General features: G+C 29.4%; 3 protein-coding genes and 1 long non-coding RNA gene across 4 annotated transcripts; all 4 read right to left on the minus strand.

The window, feature by feature from the left end:
* Window positions 1-238: 238 nt before the first annotated feature.
* Window positions 239-4,412, minus strand: LOC113383286. The gene is made up of 8 exons (XM_026621547.1): window positions 4,313-4,412; window positions 3,299-3,435; window positions 2,762-2,885; window positions 1,422-1,552; window positions 781-893; window positions 625-717; window positions 475-558; window positions 239-410 (listed from the first exon to the last, which is right to left on the minus strand). Exons 5-8 carry the CDS (start codon window positions 835-837, stop codon window positions 300-302), a joined length of 345 nt encoding a protein of 114 aa, XP_026477332.1. The 5' UTR covers window positions 838-893; window positions 1,422-1,552; window positions 2,762-2,885; window positions 3,299-3,435; window positions 4,313-4,412; the 3' UTR covers window positions 239-299.
* Window positions 4,413-6,921: 2,509 nt separating this feature from the next.
* On the minus strand, window positions 6,922-7,240 carry LOC113383802. The gene is made up of 2 exons (XR_003367779.1): window positions 7,166-7,240; window positions 6,922-7,087 (listed from the first exon to the last, which is right to left on the minus strand). It is a non-coding gene; the product is annotated as an uncharacterized LOC113383802 (long non-coding RNA).
* Window positions 7,241-10,114: 2,874 nt separating this feature from the next.
* Window positions 10,115-20,552, minus strand: LOC113382718 (probable ATP-dependent RNA helicase DHX35). Its single transcript, XM_026620949.1, has 4 exons — window positions 20,417-20,552; window positions 18,007-18,293; window positions 12,918-13,383; window positions 10,115-10,350 (listed from the first exon to the last, which is right to left on the minus strand). The coding sequence occupies exons 2-4, from the start codon at window positions 18,239-18,241 to the stop codon at window positions 10,209-10,211; spliced, it is 843 nt and encodes a 280-aa protein (XP_026476734.1). The 5' UTR covers window positions 18,242-18,293; window positions 20,417-20,552; the 3' UTR covers window positions 10,115-10,208.
* On the minus strand, window positions 20,394-21,885 carry LOC113383618 (zinc finger CCHC domain-containing protein 8 homolog). Its single transcript, XM_026621870.1, has 3 exons — window positions 21,817-21,885; window positions 20,781-21,772; window positions 20,394-20,733 (listed from the first exon to the last, which is right to left on the minus strand). Exons 1-3 carry the CDS (start codon window positions 21,883-21,885, stop codon window positions 20,394-20,396), a joined length of 1,401 nt encoding a protein of 466 aa, XP_026477655.1.
* Between the last annotated feature and the right edge of the window lie 1,073 nt (window positions 21,886-22,958).

The raw sequence follows: 22,958 nt of genomic DNA on the forward strand, positions 1-22,958 counted from the left end.
AAAAAAAATGTTTGATAAATGATACAGACTGCCTGATAGATACTTGATAAGTTCTTACTGTTTGATGGATTGTAAGCAATGAGGGCTGTTGATTCAGAAGTGGATAATTGAATCTGAAATAAAAAAAACAAAAGATTATTATATATTATTAAAAAATGTTTGATAAATGATATACAGACTGCCTGGTAGATACTTGATAAGTTCTTACTGTTTGATGGATTGTAAGCGATGAGGGCTGTTGATTCAGAAGTGGATAATTGAATCTGAAATAAAAAAAACAAAAGATTAGAACACGTCTTTTAAAATGTTTGATAAAGAATACAGACTGCCTGATAGATACTTGATAGCTTCTTACTGTTTGATAGATTATAAGCGATGAGGGTTGTTGATTCAGAAGTGGGTAATTGAATCTGAAATTAAAAAAAACAAAAGATTAGAACACATATTTTAAAATGTTTGATAAAGGATACAGACTGCCTGATAGATACTTGATAACTTATTGCTGTTTGATGAATTAAAGGTGATGAGGGCTGTTGATTCAGAAGTGGATAATTGAATCTGAAATAAAAAAAAAAACAGAAGATTAGAACACGTCTTTTAAAATGTTTGAGATAGGATACCTACAGCCTGATAGGTACTTGATCGGAGCTTACTGTTTGATTGACTAGAGTCGGTTGGGTCGAATGGGGCAGTTGATTCAGTAGTGTAGAATTTAATCTGGAACAAAAAAAACAAGAGATTAGAATACATCTTTTAAAATGTTTTATAAATAACACATACTGCTGAAGTAGGTAAAATTATGTGCAGGTTTGAAACTATTTCATAGATTGATAACATTTAGTGATCACACTTTGTCCTTAATTGATTTTTGTATCATGGCCTCCAAGAACGCCCTAAAAGTGATGAAAAAAAGTTATTGCATCAATGTAACAACTTATGCATATCAGAATATGAATAAATTGGCGCAATGCTATATAGATTGCAAACGGCAACAGTTGTTTATAATTGACAATAATTTAATAATTATATAATTAAGTAATACATAATGTCAAATGATTCAGATTATTACATTCTTGTTTAATAGTGGATTATTGTGTTAGTGTGTCAGTCAAAACTAGAACTACAAATGATACCTACATAATTTACTACTACCCCAAGCTACTATATTAGCATGCAAGTAATTATCTGAATCGTGACATTACATAATATGCTAACAAAGTAGTACTTAAAAAAAATTAATACGATCGCGCCAAACTACGTATGCCGTTCACAATCTACTGTCTATATCACAAATTGTTAAAAGAAATTGCACAAAATTTAAATACAATGGAAGCAAACGCGAATGAATGAATGAGAACCCGACAATGATTTGTTTAATTTTGCTCATTTTCATAACACACTTATTATTATTGGGTACTTCCCTGGGTCCTCTCTCCCTTGGTCCTGGAGGTCCTCTTGCGTTGCAGCCCATCACGCAAATGAATGACTTGACAATCGCGTGGACCAATCAAGTCGCCGGCGGAGCCACTTGACACGGCTCAGAAATGACATCCTGCGCAAAAAAATTCGAATTGGTCCGATTAGACAATTAATAAAAATAAAATTAATTTAAATTATATTATTTAATTTTCAATTAAAATTAAAAATATATAAAAGTAAAAATAAACAAATAGATAAATGAATAAAAAAATAAATAATTTATATGAAAAATCGCAAAATTGAAAAGAATAAACTAAACTAGTTGGTATTGGTATTTTGTTTTGAGCCAAGTTACATGAACTTCCCGAAATGTATAATTGACTTAATTAATAAAAAATAAATTAACTTATGACTGATTAAAAGTATTCCGAGTGGATTTATTACACATAGCAAACACGTTAACTCGGAGTATTTTCTAAAAACAAATTTTCAAAAATCAACAATTTTTATAATTGAACCTGTTTCTGTAGGAATTTAATCATTTAGTGTGTTCATCGAGACATTAAACTACTTGTCGTAAGGCCGTAATATTTCAGTAAGTTCTATAAAGCCATGATATATCATCAAAAAAAGTTCCATTAAAATCGGATTAATTTTTTTTCAACAGTTAATTACAAGAAAATGGTTCGGTAGATTTTCCCCTAAAACTAATCAGTGTCATTCCCAACTAATATCTTTCGAACAGTTTTTGATTTTTAACTTCTCGAAGGAGAAGTTTATGTTTTCATGAAAAAATCCGATTCGCTAATTTTATGTTTTCTCGATGTTTCAAGCCATTCTGAACCAAATGAGACCAAATTTGGAAAAAGTATGTGTGTGTGTGAGTATGTGTATGTGTGTGTGTGTGTGTGTGTGTGAACAGATTTTTTGCCGTAAATCGATGTTTTCTCAAAAACAGATATGCAAAATAATCGTAGAGGAACTGCAGAAAGTTTATAATTATTAAATGGGTAAGTAAAAAAAATGTAGAATGTAAAAAATGTCATTTGTATGCATAAATAAATAAATGATTAAAACTCGTGTATGAGTAAGTGAATAATAAAAAAATTGACCTATTTGTAAGCGGTATTTTAAAACATGTTACATGATGTTTGCGATATAGTGTAAATAATTGACTTAATAAATTAATTTATAAGTGACTTATAAGTATTATTGTAATAATGGAAAATTAAATATATAAAAAAAAATTTAAATAAAATGAAAAAAATATGAATAAATTCTTAATGACGATATCAAAATATTAAGATGAATAAATAAGCAAATGATTAAATAAATTGCATACCTTGAAGTCTCTACGCGTATTCAATTTAATAAATTCAGTTTCCATAGAAGTCTTTTTGATCCCTCAGCAGATATTTCTCTTATGGGTTGCCATCCTTAATTGTGGTAATAATTGTTTTTGTTATCTTCAAATAAAGATAGGTATTCAATTTGTAAATGTATAGATTGTATATATTTGTTCATATTAAATGTAATAAAAAAAAATCCTTAATTGTGGTTCATCAGCAACCTGTATCAAGAAAAAAGTATCGATACAGAGCCTATATAATGAATCTTGAACAAATATTTTGAATATTTAATTATTTTGAGATATGATAATTATGTGATGTGATATTTTATTTGAAACTATAAGCAATAGCAGTTAACAGTTGAAGCTTGGAGTATGTTTCTGGAAAGACTATGTATTGATCTTGTCCTTCTAGTATTTTATAAGTAAGTATTAAAAAGCATAATTATACTCTAGGTTTCTCAAAACCTAAATAATTGGACTTGCATCTTACGAAATAAGAATTTGTTTTTGCTTGTTTTGTTATCTTACCGATAGTTAATGAAGCAAAGAAGTCTACTGCAGCAAGCAAGCTAGTAAGATAATACAGGATTCTCATTCCAGAGTTGACTTATTTTTTATAATTCAATTACTTGATTATTGTCGACAGCTTCTATTTTATAGCAGAGCTGAAATATAAAAGGTAATAATAAGTTTGGATTACTCTTTGTATGTCTTTATCTGAAATTAAATATTTCATGTATCTTTGACTAATTATTACAGTTATTCTTGTCATGAAAAATAAAATTATTTCAGTGTTCACATGACTTAGCCTCAATGCATTTTGCCTAGGAAACTTTAAATCGTAGCAGCCGTCAACAATAATATATACTATGGCTTAAGTAAATATTCAGGATCAGCACAGAATTTTCTTGTCATGAAGGGTATTATATAAAAATTCAAAGGCTTTTATAATTGAAAGAGCAAACTGCTGTAGAAATGTTAAAATGTATGAATGATAATTATAATACCTAAATGTTTTTTAATATGTTGAATACATTTCGTTGTGACCGTGACATTCAATTGTAAAAAGTACTTTGTTTTCAAAATCATTAAATTAAAATTAATGCATCAGCTTCATTTACTTACAAAATATTTCATATAAAAAGCATTGATCGTATTAGCATTACAGAATCTTTCTAAAAAATTTTTGAAAATAATTGAAATCCTTCAACAATTTCAAAATAGAATCACATTATTATGCTCAAATCTGATTTATCATAATTATTTTTGTTCATCACGAGTTAGGATAGTTAAAGCAAATAAATGTTGTATTCGCTAGCGATTCAGATAAGATTTCCAATTGATGCGATATAGGCAAATATAGAAAAAAAATATACACCATTAAAGCAACTCACTAATGAAATTGAAAAACGAGCATCTGCATCAAAGCAGTATCAATGGTCCTTTTCTCAATAATTTCTCAAACTGCATGAAAACGCTCGTTATTTATCTATGATCGTATAAGAATTGACGCGTCATTTTTCTTCTCAAATTGTTACTAACCTCAATCAAAATCTGTCATTATGTAGTGATGGGTATTTGTAGCACCCTTGGGAAAGATCTTGTAAACACTTGCATAAGCTTCGAATCCACAAATAATTCTCAAGCCCATTACATAAAATGACTAATGCAAAATACTAATATATACACGGCCATACAACCTTTTACTTCGACAGGGCACAATGGCAAAATAAAATGACTAACATGTGGCAAATGCACGTACGTACTACTTGATTGTCCACTGGCTTTCTATAACTGGAGTGTCTACTGGCTTCCCAATCTCTTCTTCCCGCGATGGCTGAGATTAAAATGGATTGTGCAATGACGCTCTGCGGATCAAGAAACTTTCCGTTTGCTTGAAGTGTCATCCTGTCTCCTGTCATCTGTCATCAGGGTATACAACACACCACCATCACAACCATAGATAAGTAAACATAAATAGATCGCTATCTGAGGCCATTTGACATTACCTCATAGACAATTTCATGGACTGCTAGTCCCATAGACCTTATACAATTTCATGGACTGCTAGTCCCCATACATTTCTCAAGTAAAAAAGTGTCAAAAGATGTTCTATGGTATGAGGGCATACGAGGGTAATTTCGCGGCCGAGATATGTCAAACTCGATCGCTTAAACGTCAAATGAAAGTCCGTGTGTTCGAAATTGTTGGCAAAATATTATATAATATACAATTTATGTTGAACTAATGAATTTAATGAACTATTTATTTATTTATTTATTTTAGTTATGCAAAGTGTTTAAGGGAAATTAGAAAAAAAAATTAAAACATTATAATTATTATAAAATTCAAACATTATTATAAAATTCACTGAAAATAAGAACAGTTGGCTAGAGCTATTATGGGAAATTAGAAAGCAATAATGAAATATTTATTTAAATGTAATATATTTATTATTGGTGTTTAAAAAGCACAATTTTCGTATGAAAGCGGAGTACATATTTATCAACTTTGCTTTTCTTTCTTTTTTCTTTCTTTCTTCATGGTGCATTCTAATTGTTAAGTAAATTTTTGCGACAAAGTTGATAAGGTCATGATAATGCTGGACAAATTGCTGGAAATGGCTTGATCTAAAAAAATGTGCAAGTCCCAAGTCATTCAACTTTCGGAGAATTGTGCTTTCATATGAAGTTTTGTACATTAAATTTAAAGAATTTCGAATTAGGGTTTCTATATATAAACATAATTTAAACATTTATCGGAAGGATATGAAAGATATCCTCCATTTTTTATATCGATGAATGTCGAATTTCCCGGAATACTTGCGAAGCATTCAGAACAGGTTTTACTGCAATCAGAAACTTTACCACAGACCAAACACATTTTAGAAGACATTTTACTTTTAACAATTTTACAACAGGTATATTTATCCTCTTTTAGTTTAAAAACCCGAGCGATCAAACATCACGTGAACCCAAGTAACTGTAAAATTTAAGCGATCGAGCGCATTCGACTAATCTCGGTAAAGCTCGTGTTCGTATTTGACATATCTCGGCCGCAAAATTACCCTCGTATGCCCTCCTACCATAGAACATCTTTTGACACTTTTTATGCGCTCAACTAGCAGTCCATGTATTGTATAAGGTCTATGCATTACCTCCATTTTAATATTTTTAGCGATCTGAAGGAGGCAGGAAAATACAAAGTACAAAATATATTTTCAAATATATCACAAACATTTTTACATAACAATTAAAATTTTTATAAATGTAATAATCAATATATACACAATAACAAGTATTATAATTTTACAATTATAAGTAACTAAGAAAAGTATTCACAATGGTATAATAAATTTACAAGGAACGATCAATATGAATTACTCAATGATCAATAATATATAACAACTAGACAGAGATTGTGTAGAAGCATTTACAATAAAATGTTAAAATCAAAAGGAACGATCAATATGAATTACTTAATGATCAATGATATATAACAACTAGACAGAGATTGTGTAGAAGCATTTACAATAAAATGCTAAAATCAAAAGGAACAATCAATATGAATTACTTAATGATCAATAATATATAACAGCTACACAAAGATTGTGTAGAAGCATTTACAATAAAATGTTAAACTTAAAAGGAACGATCAATATGAATTACTTAATGATCAACAATATATAACAACTACACAGAAATATTGTAAAAGCTTTCATAAGTATAATGAATTTACACGAACTGACTAATAATCATTTTTTAATGACTAATAATAATATATTAAAAAGTATAGTGTCTAAATGTATAGAGTCTAAGTATGTAGCATATAGAGTATATACTATAGATAATGGAATAGTATAATTAGAAGAAGTGAGAAATAATGAACAAATTTAAAAAGTTAAATCCTACAGACATAAAATATATATATTTATATCAAAATTGATAGAAAACTAAATTCCAAAAATTAAAATTCATTTATGAGTCATTCTTCTTTAACATTAACTTTGCATTTGATAGTTATTTTGCTTTCCAATCAATCATTAATAAAGTTGCATTCTACAAAATCTTGAATTTCTTATGATTCGATTGTGTCAATAGAACAGTGCAGCAGTCCTTTCGGCTAGAATGTTAAGAATATTTCAGAGCATCTTATACTCTGTTGCAATTTATACCTTAAATTGTTGCATTGTTTGTCTATCCTTCTTAACTCCCTCAACATAGAATGGATGTGTCATACATTTTACATGCCCTCGGCATCAAGACACTCCTCTCCTTAGTCACTAGATTCTGCTGCAATTTGTATTCCCAAGAACATCTAATAAACATAACATGTTGTAATATAATATCAAGTGGTAATAGCAAATGGTATTAAAATATTCAGAATTATTATTACCCTTTCCACTGGAGTTGCAGAGTGTTCTCCTGGTCATATATTAGACTGTCTTTCTCTTCTTATATCACTGTGAACTGTAAACATGAGAACTATTCTGGGAAATATAATTGGACATTTCTAATTGGTTCACTTCATAAAGCCGGAAAGAAGTGCATTTTTATATTATTACTGAAGTTACCACAAGTTGGTGCGTTACATTTGCCATATTAAATTTCACATAAATGCTCACTTGAATACAATTAATTACAGTAACAACATCGAATCACAAACTTCGAGAGAAAATGGCGACCAAAGGGTATGGGCGTGTTTCCATACAGAATTGGCCCCACCCTGGTATTTAAATTATTTTGATGCCATTTTATAAGTATTTTCAAGAAAATTCGATATACCAAATTTCAAATCCGTAGCTCATCATTTCGCCGAGATATCAGTGAAAACATGTGAAAGTGGCCCCTTTTTTTAAACTCTCTTTTTGTCGGAAATATGAGAGATATCAAAAAACTGTTTACGTTATTCTATTTGTACTGATCTTGTCTATATTATTTATAATGAATAATGTTATAAAATTGCCATTTACTGGATGAAAAGTTGAAAATAAGTTTTTATTTGAAATTTTCGACCAGTGCAACTAGTGATGCATGACATTGTGCCTTATAGCAAATTGCTGGAACTTCCCGTACAGTAATGAAATTTTGAACATTTAATGAAATATTCGAAGAATTTTAAATGTTTTTGAATAGATCATTGTAAATACTGTAACTTTCATTATTCGTATTTTATAGACGAATAATAAGAACTGATAAATTGGACGATAGGGTTTATATAAGTTTACATGAAAAGTAAATGAAATCAGAACTAATTATTTCCCTTCGAAGGGGAGTTAAAATAAAGGATCTAGTCTCATATTCCTAAAAATTAAATAAACTGATTTGCAAAGTTGAAATTATTAATTTGAAGTATGTAAGTGAACTTTAGAATTTTAGTTACATCAAATTAAAATCAAAATCTGTATTATTTTCGATAGTCTAAATATTAAAAAAAAATATAGTTGCTTTTCCCAAAAACAATCGTTTCGTCAACACAAGCAAGGGATTTTTTTGAATCATTCAAATTCAAATCCAAATCAAATTCAAATGATTTGTTATCTCAAAAACTGGCCTTTTTCTGCACATTTAGCTTAGAATGTCTAGATTTTCACTCTTTCACCACTTTCTCTCTCCATTATTACGGTTTGAATGTTGTTTGAATCGTCGAAATCGTATTCTCAAAAACTTTATTTATATTTTCTGTACTCGTTGCTCTGTATATTAAAAAAGGCTGGACCAGCTTTTGCCAAGAACTAATCAGCACGTTATCAATAGGAATGAATTGCTTTTTGAATAATTAAAATCGGTTGTTCTGTACGCCTGAAATAGTTGACGAAAAGTTACATCCGTACCTACACATATTTTTTTCTAAGATACCAAAATGTTTAGAAACGTAAAGATATGCAAAAATTTTCAATTTCGGAAAATTTAAAAAAAAACTTAATAACGGAGCATCCGATTTAAATGATCCAAAAAACATTCAATTTATAATGACCAGGATAAGTAGTTCCAACAATTTGCCTTAAAGTACGATGCCATACAACTTTGAATTCTCTTCTGATGCTGTAAATATATAAATTAATAAAAAAGATATATTTTTAGGTTATGTCTTGACGTTTCTTTTTTGACATTAGATATTAGTTGACCATAGATAAGTAAACATGGCCCTGCTGTCAACAATAAACAAATTTGTTTGAATCTTACTTTGTTACTGTTTGTTACTTTTATAGTAATATTATATTTTACTTTTATATTTACTAATGTTATATTTATATTTTGAATAAACACCGGAAGCAAATAAAATGTAAATGATAAATCAATTTATATCGAAGTTTTTAGAAACACTGACAAAAGTCATTTTACCTTGTTTTCTTAATAATCATCTGTCAAAATGAATTTAAATTTCTAAAACTTCAAATATCAACTGAGCTTTTTAATATTGCCTATAACCTAAGTTGGATATAAATGCTCACGTGTGACCCAATATATTTCAAAATCGGTTTAGTAGTTTAGGAAGTCCTACTAAACTACTACCTTCAGAAGACTTCTAACTTACTACCATCATAAATGCATTGTTTAATTAAGTATCTGAACAACATATCTAAATATTTAGAAACTATCATCTCCTGAATTTGAATACTCTTTGATCACTGGGCACTCTTTTGCATCCTTCCATTTGAGGATCAGTAAAATGATTTAGGTTAGTTTTAAATTATTTCACGATAGGATATGATGTGTGTATATATATATATATATATATATATATATATATAATGTGTGTGTGTATGTATGTATGTAAATATATTTCCGATAATAAATCATTTCTTTATTTGCCCACTTTTCTTATCATTTCCAGAATCATTTAACATGTACAGATATTTGCTGGGGTCGTGTTATCAGTATGAAAGATTTGGCTCGAAAGAATCAGAAGACTCAAAATAATGTGTTTTGCATTTTCCTTAATATACAATAATATAACTGCAAAAATACAGATCAACGATAAAGTTGTGTTCAACAGCTCAAATGCAAAAGTTTTGTTCTTATTATACATAAAGTTCACAACTTTATTTTCATTTGAGATTGATATAATATTTGATTATTGATTTATAAATATAATAAGATGAGTTTAATCTCAAAATTTGCAGCAAATTAAAATTAAAATTAGAAAAGCAATATATATATATATATATATATATATATATATATATTTTACATATTTTTTATTTTAAAATTGGTAATTAAAATATGCAATACTAAATCACCAATAAAAGTGAGAAATATGTGATAAAATTAATTATATCAAAGAACTTTTTTTAAAATAATAAAAAAATGTTATGTTTATTTTAATATTGAAATACCTGTCTACAAATTTCTCTTATGAGCGATTTTTTTTATTTTTCTTTTCCACTTGGTTAAGATAATCACATCATGTTAAACACATCACTCAAAGCATAGAATTAAAGGTTTTGTGAATTAAATACCAAATCAGGTGATTCTTGATAATAGTGCGGAGCAATTTCCAATAACCACATCTTATCGATCACAGTTATTTCAGACATATATGCCTTAGTAGTATGAACCAGTTCACAAAATACGACACTAAAAATAAATGAATAAATTTAATGAAATATATATATATATATATATATATATATATTAAATTTTTTTATTATAATTTTGATGTTGAAATATGTGATATTCAGTTTTCAGGGCAATACATCAATTAAAAAATTTGTATGACTTTAAAACATTTTTATTTTTTTCATACGTTTCGACACATTGTTTTGTGTCATCTTCAGTGGACTCTAGATTGAAAGAACAGATAGAAATTATTATTTAGTTTTAGATTATTATTTAGTTTTAAATTATTATTAGTTTTATTTTATTTAATAATTTCTATCTGTTCTTTCAATCTAGAGTCCACTGAAGATGACACAAAACAATGTGTCGAAACGTATGGAAAAAATAAAAATGTTTTAAAGTCATACAAATTTTTTAATTGATGTATTGCCCTGAAAACTGAATATCATATATATATACATATATATAGAATTTTATGATATGAGTGGAACGAATATTAATTGTTTAATATGAACAAAACAGCACTCAGATTTGTTTAACACAACTTTATTTTATGATTACAGATGTTTCGAGACCATGGTGTGTCTCATCTTCAGTGTAATTTCAAAAACAGTTACTTATATACTACACATTATTTAATAATTTATTTAAATTTTTTGTATATCAAAAATTAAATAAAATTTAAATAAATTATTAAATAATGTGTAGTATATAAGTAACTGTTTTTGAAATTACACTGAAGATGAGACACACCATGGTCTCGAAACGTCTGTAATCATAAAATAAAGTTGTGTTAAACAAATCTGAGTGCTGTTTTGTTCATATTAAACAATTAATACATATATATGTATATATATATATATATATATATATATATATATATATATATATATGTATATAAATGTGTATACAATGTAAAAATTCGAAGAACTTTGTATAACAATAATCGTGTGGTATATACACTCACACATAAAACATATAAATTGAAATCAGAACTATAAATATATAACTATAAATATATATATATATATATATATATATATATATATATCTTCTATATATATAAAAATAAGTCGGGTTTTCCTTCCTGACGAAATAACTCCAGAACGCACGAACCGATTTCGACAATTTTGCATTCGTTGGAAAGGTCTCGGGCTCCGCAAGGTTTATAGCTAAGAAAATTAGTTGTGCATGGCATCGTGCCTTAATGCAAGCTGCTGGAACTTCACGCACCGTAATTAAAAATTCCAGTAATAAAAATAATCAATAACTGTTTTAAATAATTTTAAATAGATTATCTTCTATATATATAAAAACAAGTCGGGTTTTCCTTCCTGACGAAATAACTCCAGAACGCACGAACCGATTTCGACAATTTTGCATTCGTTGGAAAGGTCTCGGGCTCCGCAAGGTTTATAACTAAGAAAATTAGTTGTGCATGGCATCGTGCCTTAATGCAAGCTGCTGGAACTTCACGCACCGTAATTAAAAATTCGAGTAATAAAAATAATCAACAATTGTTTTAAATAATTTCAAATAGTTTATCTACATATATCTACATATATATATATATATATATATATATATATATATATATATATATGTGTATATAAATAAGTTGGGTTTTCCTTCCTGACGATATAACTCCAGAACGCAAGAACCGATTTCGACAATTTTGCATTCGTTGGAAAAGTCTCGAGCTCCGCAAGGTTTATAGCTAAGAAAATAAGTGTGCATGGCATCGTGCCTTAATGCGAAATCGCAATTTCCAGTTCGCCTTGCGTTCGCAATGACAACTAACAAGCCGCAAGGCCAATCGCTTAGTGTTTGCGGGATAAATTTCAAACAGATTATTTAGAAAATCATTATTTATCACATGGGCAGTTATACGTTACCTGTTCACGAGTTGAAAAACCATCCGCTTTGTTTGTGTTAACGTCAGACCAAAAAACAAAAAATGTGGTTCACCAAAGACCACTTCCATGAAACGGATAATTTGCGGATTTACTTTTATTCACTTAGAGAAGTTCAACTAAAAAACACTTCATTTTTGTAATCGAAATAAATTCATTCCTGTTGTGCAATAAAAAAAATTTCTTTTCAAATATAAAACAAACAAAAAAAATTTTCATCTTTCTCACGAAACCATCTGGTGGCGAAACGGAGTTCGTCGGGTTTGCTAGTATATATATATATATATATATATATATATATAACATATGAATTAAAATAAGAATTATAATTAAAATAAGAACGATTATTTATATAAATAATATTTAAGCAAAAAACTTCACGAAATCAAAATAATAATGACGATGATGTATAAAGATTGACGGTCATAAAGTAATGTAAAGATGAAAAACAAAAAATTATATCTAACTAAATCAACTTCAAATATTAAAATGAAGAAATGAGTAATCAATTATTAATATAGTCTTCCTTCTGGAGTAAATAAATTTTTAAATATTTTTTACGTGATTATATAATTTGTTTAAAGAAATCGTTTAGATATCTAATGCGTGGCATTTATACAGAAAGATAAAATTTTGAATATAAGATATGTACTGGTATAATTTAATACTTACAAAGGAGGTTGCAGGGTTGTATATAAACAACTATTTGGATGAATATGTAATTCAAAATCACCACGTACAGTTCTGTAATTCCCAGAATAATGCAAGTAAGCTGCATTAGGAAATAATCCGTATACAATGCACCTTATCAAAGCCTCAATGTTTTTCCCACAACTTTCAATTTTCATACCAAACTTGTTTGTCAAAAATTTCTTCAACTGGCCTTTGATTTCTTTGGCTCTCTTTAAACTCTTATAGTTTAGATAATATTTATTACAAAAATCTTTGCTGGAGTTGTGGTCAATGAAAGCTGTGAATACATTGAGTAATGTTATCAAATCGCCTTCCTCAACTTCGAAATTTCTGCGGGCTATCCGAGCTTTGATTGCACCTTGACCAGATGTAGGTCGAATGAACACATTTTGTACTTGGAGCATGCAAATTATCGAAAGTATTTCATCGGTGCATCCCATGTGATCTAAAATAAAATGGAACTGTATCAACTAAAATGATTCAATATAAAATAAAAAAAAATGATTAAGATATATTAAACTAGTTGGTATTGGTATTTTCCTTGAGACATTTTACATGAACTTTTCAATATGTGTAATCTTAACAATAAAACTTAATCAATAAAAAATAAATTAATTTATGAGTGTTTAAAAGTATTCCGAGTGGATTAAGTACACATAATTGAAAACAAACGAATGTTTTAACTGGGAGATATTTTCTAAAAGCAAATTTTCAAAAATAATTTTTCTAATTAACCAGTTTCCGTAGGACTTTAATGGTTTGTATGTCATTAAGACCAAGTACTCTATCGTTATACTAAGTAAATCGTGTAATTTTATTTTTGTAGTATTTTTACTACTTGTATTTTTACTACTTTGTACAAGTATTTTTACTACTTGTCGTAAGGCCGTAATATTTCAGTAAGTCGCCAAAGAAGTTCCATAAAATCGGCTTAAATTTTTTTCAACAGTTAGTTACAGAAATGGTTCGGTACATTTTCACCTAAACTAATCAGCATCATTCCCAACTAATATCTTTCGAACAGTTCGATTTTTAACTTCCCGTGGGCAAGTTTATTGTAATCGACCAAAAATCGTTATTGTAATCGACCAAAAATCGAAATTGAAAATTTTTGAATTTCTCGACGTTTGAAGGTTTCTGAACATTTTGCATACCTCAGAAAAAATTGATGTGTGTGTTTTGTGTGTCCGCATTTTTTCGTTCACGTTTTCGGGCGCACGGATCAACCGATTTGAATGGTGCTGATTATTTTTTGGCCAGGTCCAGCAGTTACGGAGATAAAGAGCAAAGAGTGCAGAAAATAGAAATCGAGTTTTTGAGAGAACGAAGCATCCGATTTGAATGATCTTAAAAGTATTTAATTAGTAATGATTGGTTCTCGACGTTTGAAGGTTTCTGAACATTTTTGCATACCTCAGAAAAAATTGATGTGTGTGTTTTGTGTGTCCGCATTTTTTCGTTCACGTTTCGGGCGCACGGATCAACCGATTTGAATGGTGCTGATTATTTTTTGGCCAGGTCCAGCAGTTACGGAGATAAAGAGCAAAGAGTGCAGAAAATAGAATCGAGTTTTTTGAGAGAACGAAGCATCCGATTTGAATGATCTTAAAAGTATTTAATTAGTAATGATTGGGGGAAGAGGTTATTAGTTTTTGGCAAAGGCAGGCCCAGCCATTTCGAAGATACAGAGCTAAATGTGCAAAAATGGCAGTTTTTGAGAGAACTAAGCATCCGATTTAAATGATTCGAAAAACTTTCTGCTTGTTTTACCAAAATAATTGATTGGGGTATATTTTTTATATCGAAAATAATTCTGATTTTATTCTTAATTCTGACTAAAGTTCTAATATAATTTAACAAATAATTTCCATTTTGCAATTCAGTTTATATATTTCTTATAAATATTAGACAATGTTATAATATTTATGATAATCTATTTGCAAACACTCAATATTCCTCGAACATTTCTTTACGGTACGGGAAGTTCCAGCAATTTGCCTTAAGGCACGATGCCATACACCCCACTAGTTTAAAATCAATTCGGTAGTATGAGCTTAAATGTGGACGAAAAGTTTAACACTTTTTTCCAAATTACAAAGAAACGGCTTGGCATATCGTCACACAAAACTGATAAACAATAGTCCTAATTGAGATACATCAGATGGCCTTTAAATTTCTGAAATCGGTTAACGATTCCTAACCAATACCTTTCAAACAGCTTTTGAATTTTCAAAATTGATTCAAGATTGTGGTCTAAAACGTGGAAGATTTTTTTTCTTTTTTTCTGCAATTTACAAAGAAATGGCTTGGTTGATCGTCGCGCAAAATTGATAAACGCTAGTGCTCATCGAGATACATCGAATGGCAAAAAATCCAAATTTGGTCTCATTCGATTCAGAATGGCTTGAAACATGGAGAAAACATGCATAAAATTAGTGAATCGGATTTTTCCATAAAAAAACATAAATTTCTCCGTCGGGAAGTTAATAAAATCTTTTATTTACAAGCATTTAGCAAGGATGTAACCAATGCATAAAACAGTATATTAGTACAGTAGAAGTCCATTAGTCCGGCACCCAACAGTCCGGCATCGATTCGGAAAATTTTAGTTTAGCTGAAGGTTTAGAAGTTTTTGGGGTAGCTCGAGATCATTCGGAAGGGGTCGGTTTTGTTCGTTCAGTATTAAGCTGTCGCCGTTAATTAATCACGAGGCATTATTTATTGAAGTATACCTTTCCTTTATCAATCACAAGACGTCTTTGCTATTTTCTTAACGTTTTTGTGTCTTTTTATTGAAGTACATTGTGAAACTGTTTATAAAAAGGTATTTTCTTTGTGACTTGCAGTAAACATGTTTTCAAGTACTGAGTCTACAAGTTCGAAAAGAGAGAAACGAAAACATATAACACTGACGCTCAACCAGAAGCTAGAAATCATCGAACGATTGGAAAAAGGTGAGAGTAGAAAGTCTTTATCGAATGAGTTTAATGTTGGCTCATCAACTATTTATGACATCAAAACAAAAAAAGATGAACTGATCAAGTTTGCTACTCAGTCGGTAACAACAGAAGCATTAGCTTCTAGACAAACATTAAAAAAACCAAAACTAGAACAGCTAGATAGTGAATTGTATAAATGGTTTAGTGCAGTACGTTCAGAAGGACAGTCAGTAACCGGGCCAATGATTGTTGAAAAGGCAAAAGAAATTGGCCAAAATTTAGGAGTTGTTAAAAATGAATGTAATTATTCTCATGGTTGGCTCAGAAACTTTAAGTTTCGACATGGTATTCGAAAACTTGATATAGCTGGAGAAATACTTTCAGCAAACCCAACCTCTATGAATGAATACAAAGACGAGTTTGAGAAATCTGTGGCTCTTTCCAAAGAATTAGATGTCGCTAGAGGTGCTGATAATAAATTGAAAAAACTGCCCAAACTTGAGGTGGAAGAGCGGCTTCTAATCGAGAATGAACCTATAGTGCAATTAATAACTGATGAGGACATTATGAACATTGTGGCAAAACCTGAGCCTACTCAAAAACTTGAAGAAAGGCATTCAGTTTCCAAAACGGAAGAAAATGAAAAAATCAGTTGGGAAGAAGCTGCAGAATCACTCAATAAGTTTATCTGTTTTGCTGAGGCCAGTACAAGTTACAGTGCTTCAGAAATTATTGAATTTCATATTATTAGAAATAAGTTTCATGATAAACACCAAAAATCAAGAAATCAAGAAGACATTCGTGACTTTTTTAAATCTGAATAATATATGTTTTACATACATAACTTTGTTCATCATATGAAATGTAGAAGAAAAATGTTTTTAAATTTGCATACTGTATTTGTATAATATGTTAAATATTTACGTAATAAATGTAAAATACACTTTGTTGTTTGTAGTTTAATTATTAAACTACTATTAGTTTATCTAATTTTTATAATTACCACCCGATAGTCCGGAATTTTAAATAGTTCTGCACAGCAAAACGGATAGGTCTGGAGGCTATTGGACTAATGGACTTTTACTGTACATAAACTCGATATAATGATCACCTTGTTCAAATTTATGTTTGTATTTTTTCTTTTTTTCCTTTGAATTTATATTACAACTATCAATTAGCATCAGAGTAGTAAAAAAATAGCAAATATTAGTTGCATTATACAACAAGATATTAAAAAAGAAACTATGAACTGTATAGCGACATTTAACAAAAATTAATCAGATAACGAAATGCAAGACAATGTTTGCAAGATGTATGTTTTGAAAAAAAAATGTAACTAATAACTGCCAAGTAATTGCACTGTATATATATATATATATATATATATATATACATACAGTGCAATTATATATGAAATTATTAAGTAAGTCTGAGTTTGAATATTTTGAGAAAACGTAGAAAAAAATATATATTCTACTGGTTATTGTAAAAACAATCTATAGTTCGATTGATTATTACGTAAAGTTATCGAATAATTTTTGATATTTTAAAATACTTAGTCCAAAAAGATATCCATTTTTTCACAAATCGTGTGATCGACTGAACGACGACTATATTTCCCAACTAATATTGGTTAGAAATACAAAAACCGGATTGAAAAATGTAACAGAGGTCAAGTATCTATGGGTCAAGTATTTGAATCTGAATATGTTAGAATTTAAAACTAACAACATAAAATTTTAACAATCTAAAAGTTTGATACTATAAATATACAGTAGAAACTTTATTAACCGGACTAATCGTTGTCGATGGGCATTCGGATAATCAAATGTATGAAGAATTACATTGTGTATTTATTAAAAATAACACATACATACATAGATATCAACAAAAGTCAATGTTTATTAAAAAATTAACACTTCCTTATATAATTTGGAATATCACCACGAATCACCAAGGTGGAGGCGGAGTCCAAAAATCCCTAAAAAATCGATCACGTGATTAATGAACGCCCTCTAAATTGGTCGCGGTTGGTAATCTGAATAATAGCGAATCCGTATAACTGAGGTTCGGATAAACAAAGTTCTATTGTATTATATTTTATATTTATAAAAGTATGTAAAATTTACCAGATTGCAACAGAATCCTCGCCAACATTGGTTCTATGGACATCTCAGCCATTTTATAACCAATATTCTCCGTCAGTTCGCCATCTTCTTTAAGAGCTCCCAAAGCAAATAATAACTCCAGGGCGCTTATCAAATTTTTCGAAGGGGGCGGAGAAGGGTAATCAAATCTCAAAACGTTGTCGACTCCCAAAGCCTTCAGTTGCAAGACGGTCGTTCCTAGATCGGAACGTTGCATTTCTGGCGAAATATTTTCGGGAAGTTTATTCCATGCTTCTTCTGTGTATAATCTGTTTACAGTAAAAAAGAAAATAGTAAAAATAGTAGAATACCAAGTTTTAAAATTTATATCGTATGATTCAAAATACATTTTTCTTTTGTTAACGGTGTGAAGAATTGATTAATGGTTGAGGAAAGCAGAATGTAGAGGATTCAAAATTATGATAAATGCTATTTTTTGCACCAATTTCAAATTTTTAAAATATTTTCAAAACATCTATTTTTTAAAATAAAAAAAAGTTAAAAAAAATTATAGTACGGAAAGTTCCAGCAATTTGCCTTAACACACAATGCCATGCACCACTACTTGATTTTTTTTATAACGCACGTAAACAAATGTTATATAATGTTTGTTAGAGTTTCAAACTATAAGAATCGCGAAAACTGGTATATATACGTGTATTAACCAGCGCTCATCCAACAGCCATGAAAAGTATATTCGTCAATTACAGTAAGTTACTTCTTTGGTTAAAATAACCATATACTTAGTACATATGTTAAAACTGGATAAATTCAATTAAATATTATGCATAAAAGAGCAACAATTCAAATGATTGCTGTGAAGTATATAGGCCTACAAAATAGTTTAATATAAAAATCATGAATGTTTAATTACTTCTCTTAGTAGTCCATGCAAAGGGTGTGCAACCTTTTTTAACTCACGGGCCGATTTAAATCTTGAAATTTCGAGGCATACATGTTAATAAGTTACATATCGTTATGTACTGATAGGCATAATAATATAAAAATACAAAATTAAATAAAGCAGATATTTCATACATAATATATCAAAACTATAGAATATGGCATCCTGTGTATCGTACTGATCACCGTTGACGCGCGCACTCTTAAATAAATACAATTTTACTACAAGAATCGGAAAGGTATAAAAAAATAAATTACATTAATACAATTACATGTACTAAAGTTAGTTAAGTTAATAATTCCCCAAAAAAGTACAAGTACTATAAGTTTGTTCGAATGATATCAATTAGAATTCGCATTGACTTTCGAGGCATTCTAGTGCAAAGCATGAATTTTGTTTTCGAAATAAGCAGTTAATATGTTATCTAATTAATTAAATATCAATTCTTATTATAAATATGTATATTATTTTCATGTTTCGTGAAGTTCATACAAACTCGCTTTAAGGTAAAACGCCACTAACAACTTACTTATTTCATAAGATAGCTTCAAAATATTCCAAACATCTTAAAATTTGGGATTTTTTCTCAAAAATTGCGACTTAAATAGCCAATGGTCAATGGTTTATACACATGGCAAATACACAAAATTCTGCCACTTCTCCATGACGAGTATACTCGTCAATAACAGTTAACATCATAGTACCCCGAACATTCAGAATTATTTATTTGTAGGAAATAGAATGGAAATTTAATATTTCATACTTAAAATTGTAAAAAAAGACATGTATTTTATAAAATAAGAGCAAAAAGCTATATACATTCTCTGGAAAGACCATTTACAATTTTGACACACCTCATGCATACAAACTACTATTTAATTATATTGATTAAAATTCTTTTTTTTTTAAACGGGACACGGCCTCAATTTTCAGAACAAGTAAACAAGATTTTTAAAAAAAAATAGAAATATAGCAATAAATAATTAGCTATTTATTATGTACGTTTGGAAACTCTATGCATATCATCATTCAGCATTTTCAACAAATTCTGATATGGTCTATAAAGTTGAAAAAAAGACGTTGACTGAGAATATTCTTGACTGGAGTAATAATCAAAATAATCCAACTACTCTTCATAATTTTTAGGGATGAATTCCTTATAAAATACTATATATTTTCTGGGACACAAAAGGATCAAGTAATCAAGTAATTAATTCATCCCTACAAATACCAGAGCAATAAAACATCAAATTCTTTCTTATATTTACTCTTTATCATATCATTCTCAGCCTTATCTTTTGGTGTAGTACTATAGTTTATCTGAACAAATCCTACCACGACCATCATAATCAATTTTACAATACATATGTACATATATAGTCATTATTCAATTTACTTATACTATACATATATATATATATATATATATTATATATATATATATATATATATAGTTTGGAATTAGTTATTTAAGATTATTTAGAGCACCTCTGACTTTACTCAATACATCTCTCATATTGTCATATTTGCCAAGAGCATCGGGCAAATTTTCAAAATTGATTACATCAGACATTTCTTTTGAAAAACTTTCAGCAATAGGTATTTTAGAAAATTGAGAGTAATTAATTATAGGCGTTTGATGAGATGTCCTTTTAATGTTTTCAACATAAAGCTTTTTCTTTTCTTCATTCTGTTGAGTATCCACATTATCAGGTTCAAGATCATTTTTAACATTATTAGCTTCATTTAAATCTTTTTTTACATGTTCATCAGTTTGTACTACATCAGTGGTATTTCCAATTTCACTTAAGGTATTAGTAGATTCATTTTCTGTTTTCTTTTCGTCTTTAACTTCCTTATGTCATCAATTTTAAATTTATTATCAGTATTTTTCTCAGCTTCATGTGTGGAATCCAGTTGAGCATCCTTACTTTTAATAGAATTATCTTTATTACTTTCTACAAAACTGTCATCCCGCAATGATTCATATGATAGTGATGCAGAAAAACCATTTAGTTCTTGTAAAAGTAATCTCTTTTCATTCTCTAACTCTGTTAATGAAGGTGAACATGGCCTATTAAGCTCACATCTCTCGATGGCAGGTGACTGTGTCCTTTCTCCAGATGTACAAGCAGGTTTAGGAGTTGAAGATAATAAAGAATGAGAAAATGCATTCTGATCATGGTCCTTTGTTGGTGAAGGTTCATCAGTGGCAATGTCCATATCATCGATATTTTTATTTGTTGGAAGTTCTGGAGAGTTCATTTTGCTTCTTTCTGCATCATCAGCAATTCTTTTTATCATCGAATCCTTGTCTAACAATGGGTTAAAAGGAGGCACTCCATAACATTTGCTTTCATCTAAAGTACCAGTTTCTGGTTTAGTATTGAAACCCGGGTATGTTATAAGCTTTTTTACATCATATTTACAATCTTGCCCATTTACTACAAGTTCACCGTCTTCAGAATTGGATTTTTGGTACATCTTGACCTGGGCATCGATTAAACTCAATCCACTATGCTTGATTTTGTGATCCTCCAACCAACCTGGAGGATAACCAAAAACTCGCATTTTATAAACATGCATCGGAATTTGTTTAGGTCCCAGGCCTAATGCACCTCGTAACTCATTAGATATGCATCCTACTTGGAAGTGGCCATATTGTTGTTCATCTTCTAGATCTAGATGATATCTTGTTGTTGTTTGTAATTTTTTACGGTTATTTAAAATTGCTTCATGATCTCTTGGTTTCGTGCAATCGCGCAAGCTGTGACTTCCTTGGCAATTAAAAACAATTCCTGTAGGAGCGCAATCATTACTTTCATCAGTCACATTCAAACTCAGCTGCTTTGGAACAACTTCATCAATTTTTGTCTATATGACGGCACAATGTCTAAATTCTCGGCAGGTTTTGCATCAACAATAAACATGTCTTCATTATTAAGTTCTTTAGACATGTTTTTTACAGAATAAAATACTATTATAAAACACAAATAGTTAACACAAAATTTTTCTTTAAAAATTTGACAGCTTATAATAAAAACAACACGCTACACGCTTAGTATGAAGTAGTATGAAGTTGACGTTTTACGCCATTGCACTTTGAACTAGTGCTGCCCATTGTGCATGGCATAAATCGAAGTATATATTCGAAATAGATCGAAAAGACATTTCAAAAAACTACCGTTATACGCGTGTACAATATTGGAATATTATATATTCAATTTATATATTCAATGTTCAATGTATGCGCAACCGTATTTAAGGAGCAAAAGACTAATACAAGTGGGTTTTTTTTTTCAAATTAAAACTAGTGGGGTGGGTGGCATCGTGTCTTAAGGCAAATTGCTGGAACTTCCCGTACCGTAACGAAATGTTCGAGGAATATTGAATGTTTTCAAATAGATTATTATAAATATTGTAACATTGTTTAATATTTATAAGAATTATATAAACTGAATTGCAGAGTTGAAATTATTTGTTTAAAGTATATTAGAACTATAATCAGATTTAAAATAAAAATCGGATTATTTTCGATATACAAAAAATTAAAAAAAAAAAAAAAAATGAAACAAATTTTTTTTTTCCAAAATCAATTATTTTGTTAAGACAAGCAGAAAGTTCTTTGAATCAATTGAATCGGACGCTTAGTTCTCTCAAAAACTGCCATTTTTTGTACATTTAGCTCTGTATCTCCGAAATGGCTGGGCCTGCCTTTGCGAAAAACTAATAACCCCTTCTCCCAATCATTACTAATTGAATGTTTTTTAGATCATTCAAATCGGATGCTCCGTTCTCTCAAAAACTCGATTTCTATTTTCTGCACTCTTTGCTCCTTATCTCCGTAACTTCTGGACCTGCCTTTGCCAAAAACTAATCAGCACATCTCCTTATCAATAGGAATCGAATGTTTTTTAAACCATTCAAATCGGTTGATCCGTATGCCCGAAAACGTGGGCGAAAATTTGTATCCATACATACATACACACACACACATCCATTTTTTCTGAAGTATGCCAAAATGTTCAGA

The sequence above is a fragment of the Ctenocephalides felis genome, unplaced genomic scaffold (assembly GCF_003426905.1).
Source record: "Ctenocephalides felis isolate EL2017-DRISC unplaced genomic scaffold, ASM342690v1 CF-g0.4_SCAFFOLD_03570, whole genome shotgun sequence".
Classification (NCBI taxonomy): Eukaryota; Metazoa; Arthropoda; class Insecta; order Siphonaptera; family Pulicidae; genus Ctenocephalides; species Ctenocephalides felis.

Coding starts and splice junctions, on each gene's coding strand:
- LOC113383286 (XM_026621547.1), bottom strand. CDS start 837: ATGTTATCAATCTATGAAATAGTTTCAAACCTGCACATAATTTTACCT. Junction 718..780: donor TAATTTTACCTACTTCAGCA/GTATGTGTTATT, acceptor TTTTTGTTCCAG/ATTAAATTCTACACTACTGA. Junction 559..624: donor GATCAAGTACCTATCAGGCT/GTAGGTATCCTA, acceptor TTTTTATTTCAG/ATTCAATTATCCACTTCTGA.
- LOC113382718 (XM_026620949.1), bottom strand. CDS start 18,241: ATGCAACGTTCCGATCTAGGAACGACCGTCTTGCAACTGAAGGCTTTG. Junction 13,384..18,006: donor GAGGATTCTGTTGCAATCTG/GTAAATTTTACA, acceptor ATTTTATTTTAG/ATCACATGGGATGCACCGAT. Junction 10,351..12,917: donor ACAACCCTGCAACCTCCTTT/GTAAGTATTAAA, acceptor ATTTATTTTTAG/TGTCGTATTTTGTGAACTGG.
- LOC113383618 (XM_026621870.1), bottom strand. CDS start 21,885: ATGTCTAAAGAACTTAATAATGAAGACATGTTTATTGTTGATGCAAAA. Junction 21,773..21,816: donor CTGCCGAGAATTTAGACATT/GTGCCGTCATAT, acceptor GTTCCAAAGCAG/CTGAGTTTGAATGTGACTGA. Junction 20,734..20,780: donor AAAATTGATGACATAAGGAA/GTTAAAGACGAA, acceptor TAATACCTTAAG/TGAAATTGGAAATACCACTG.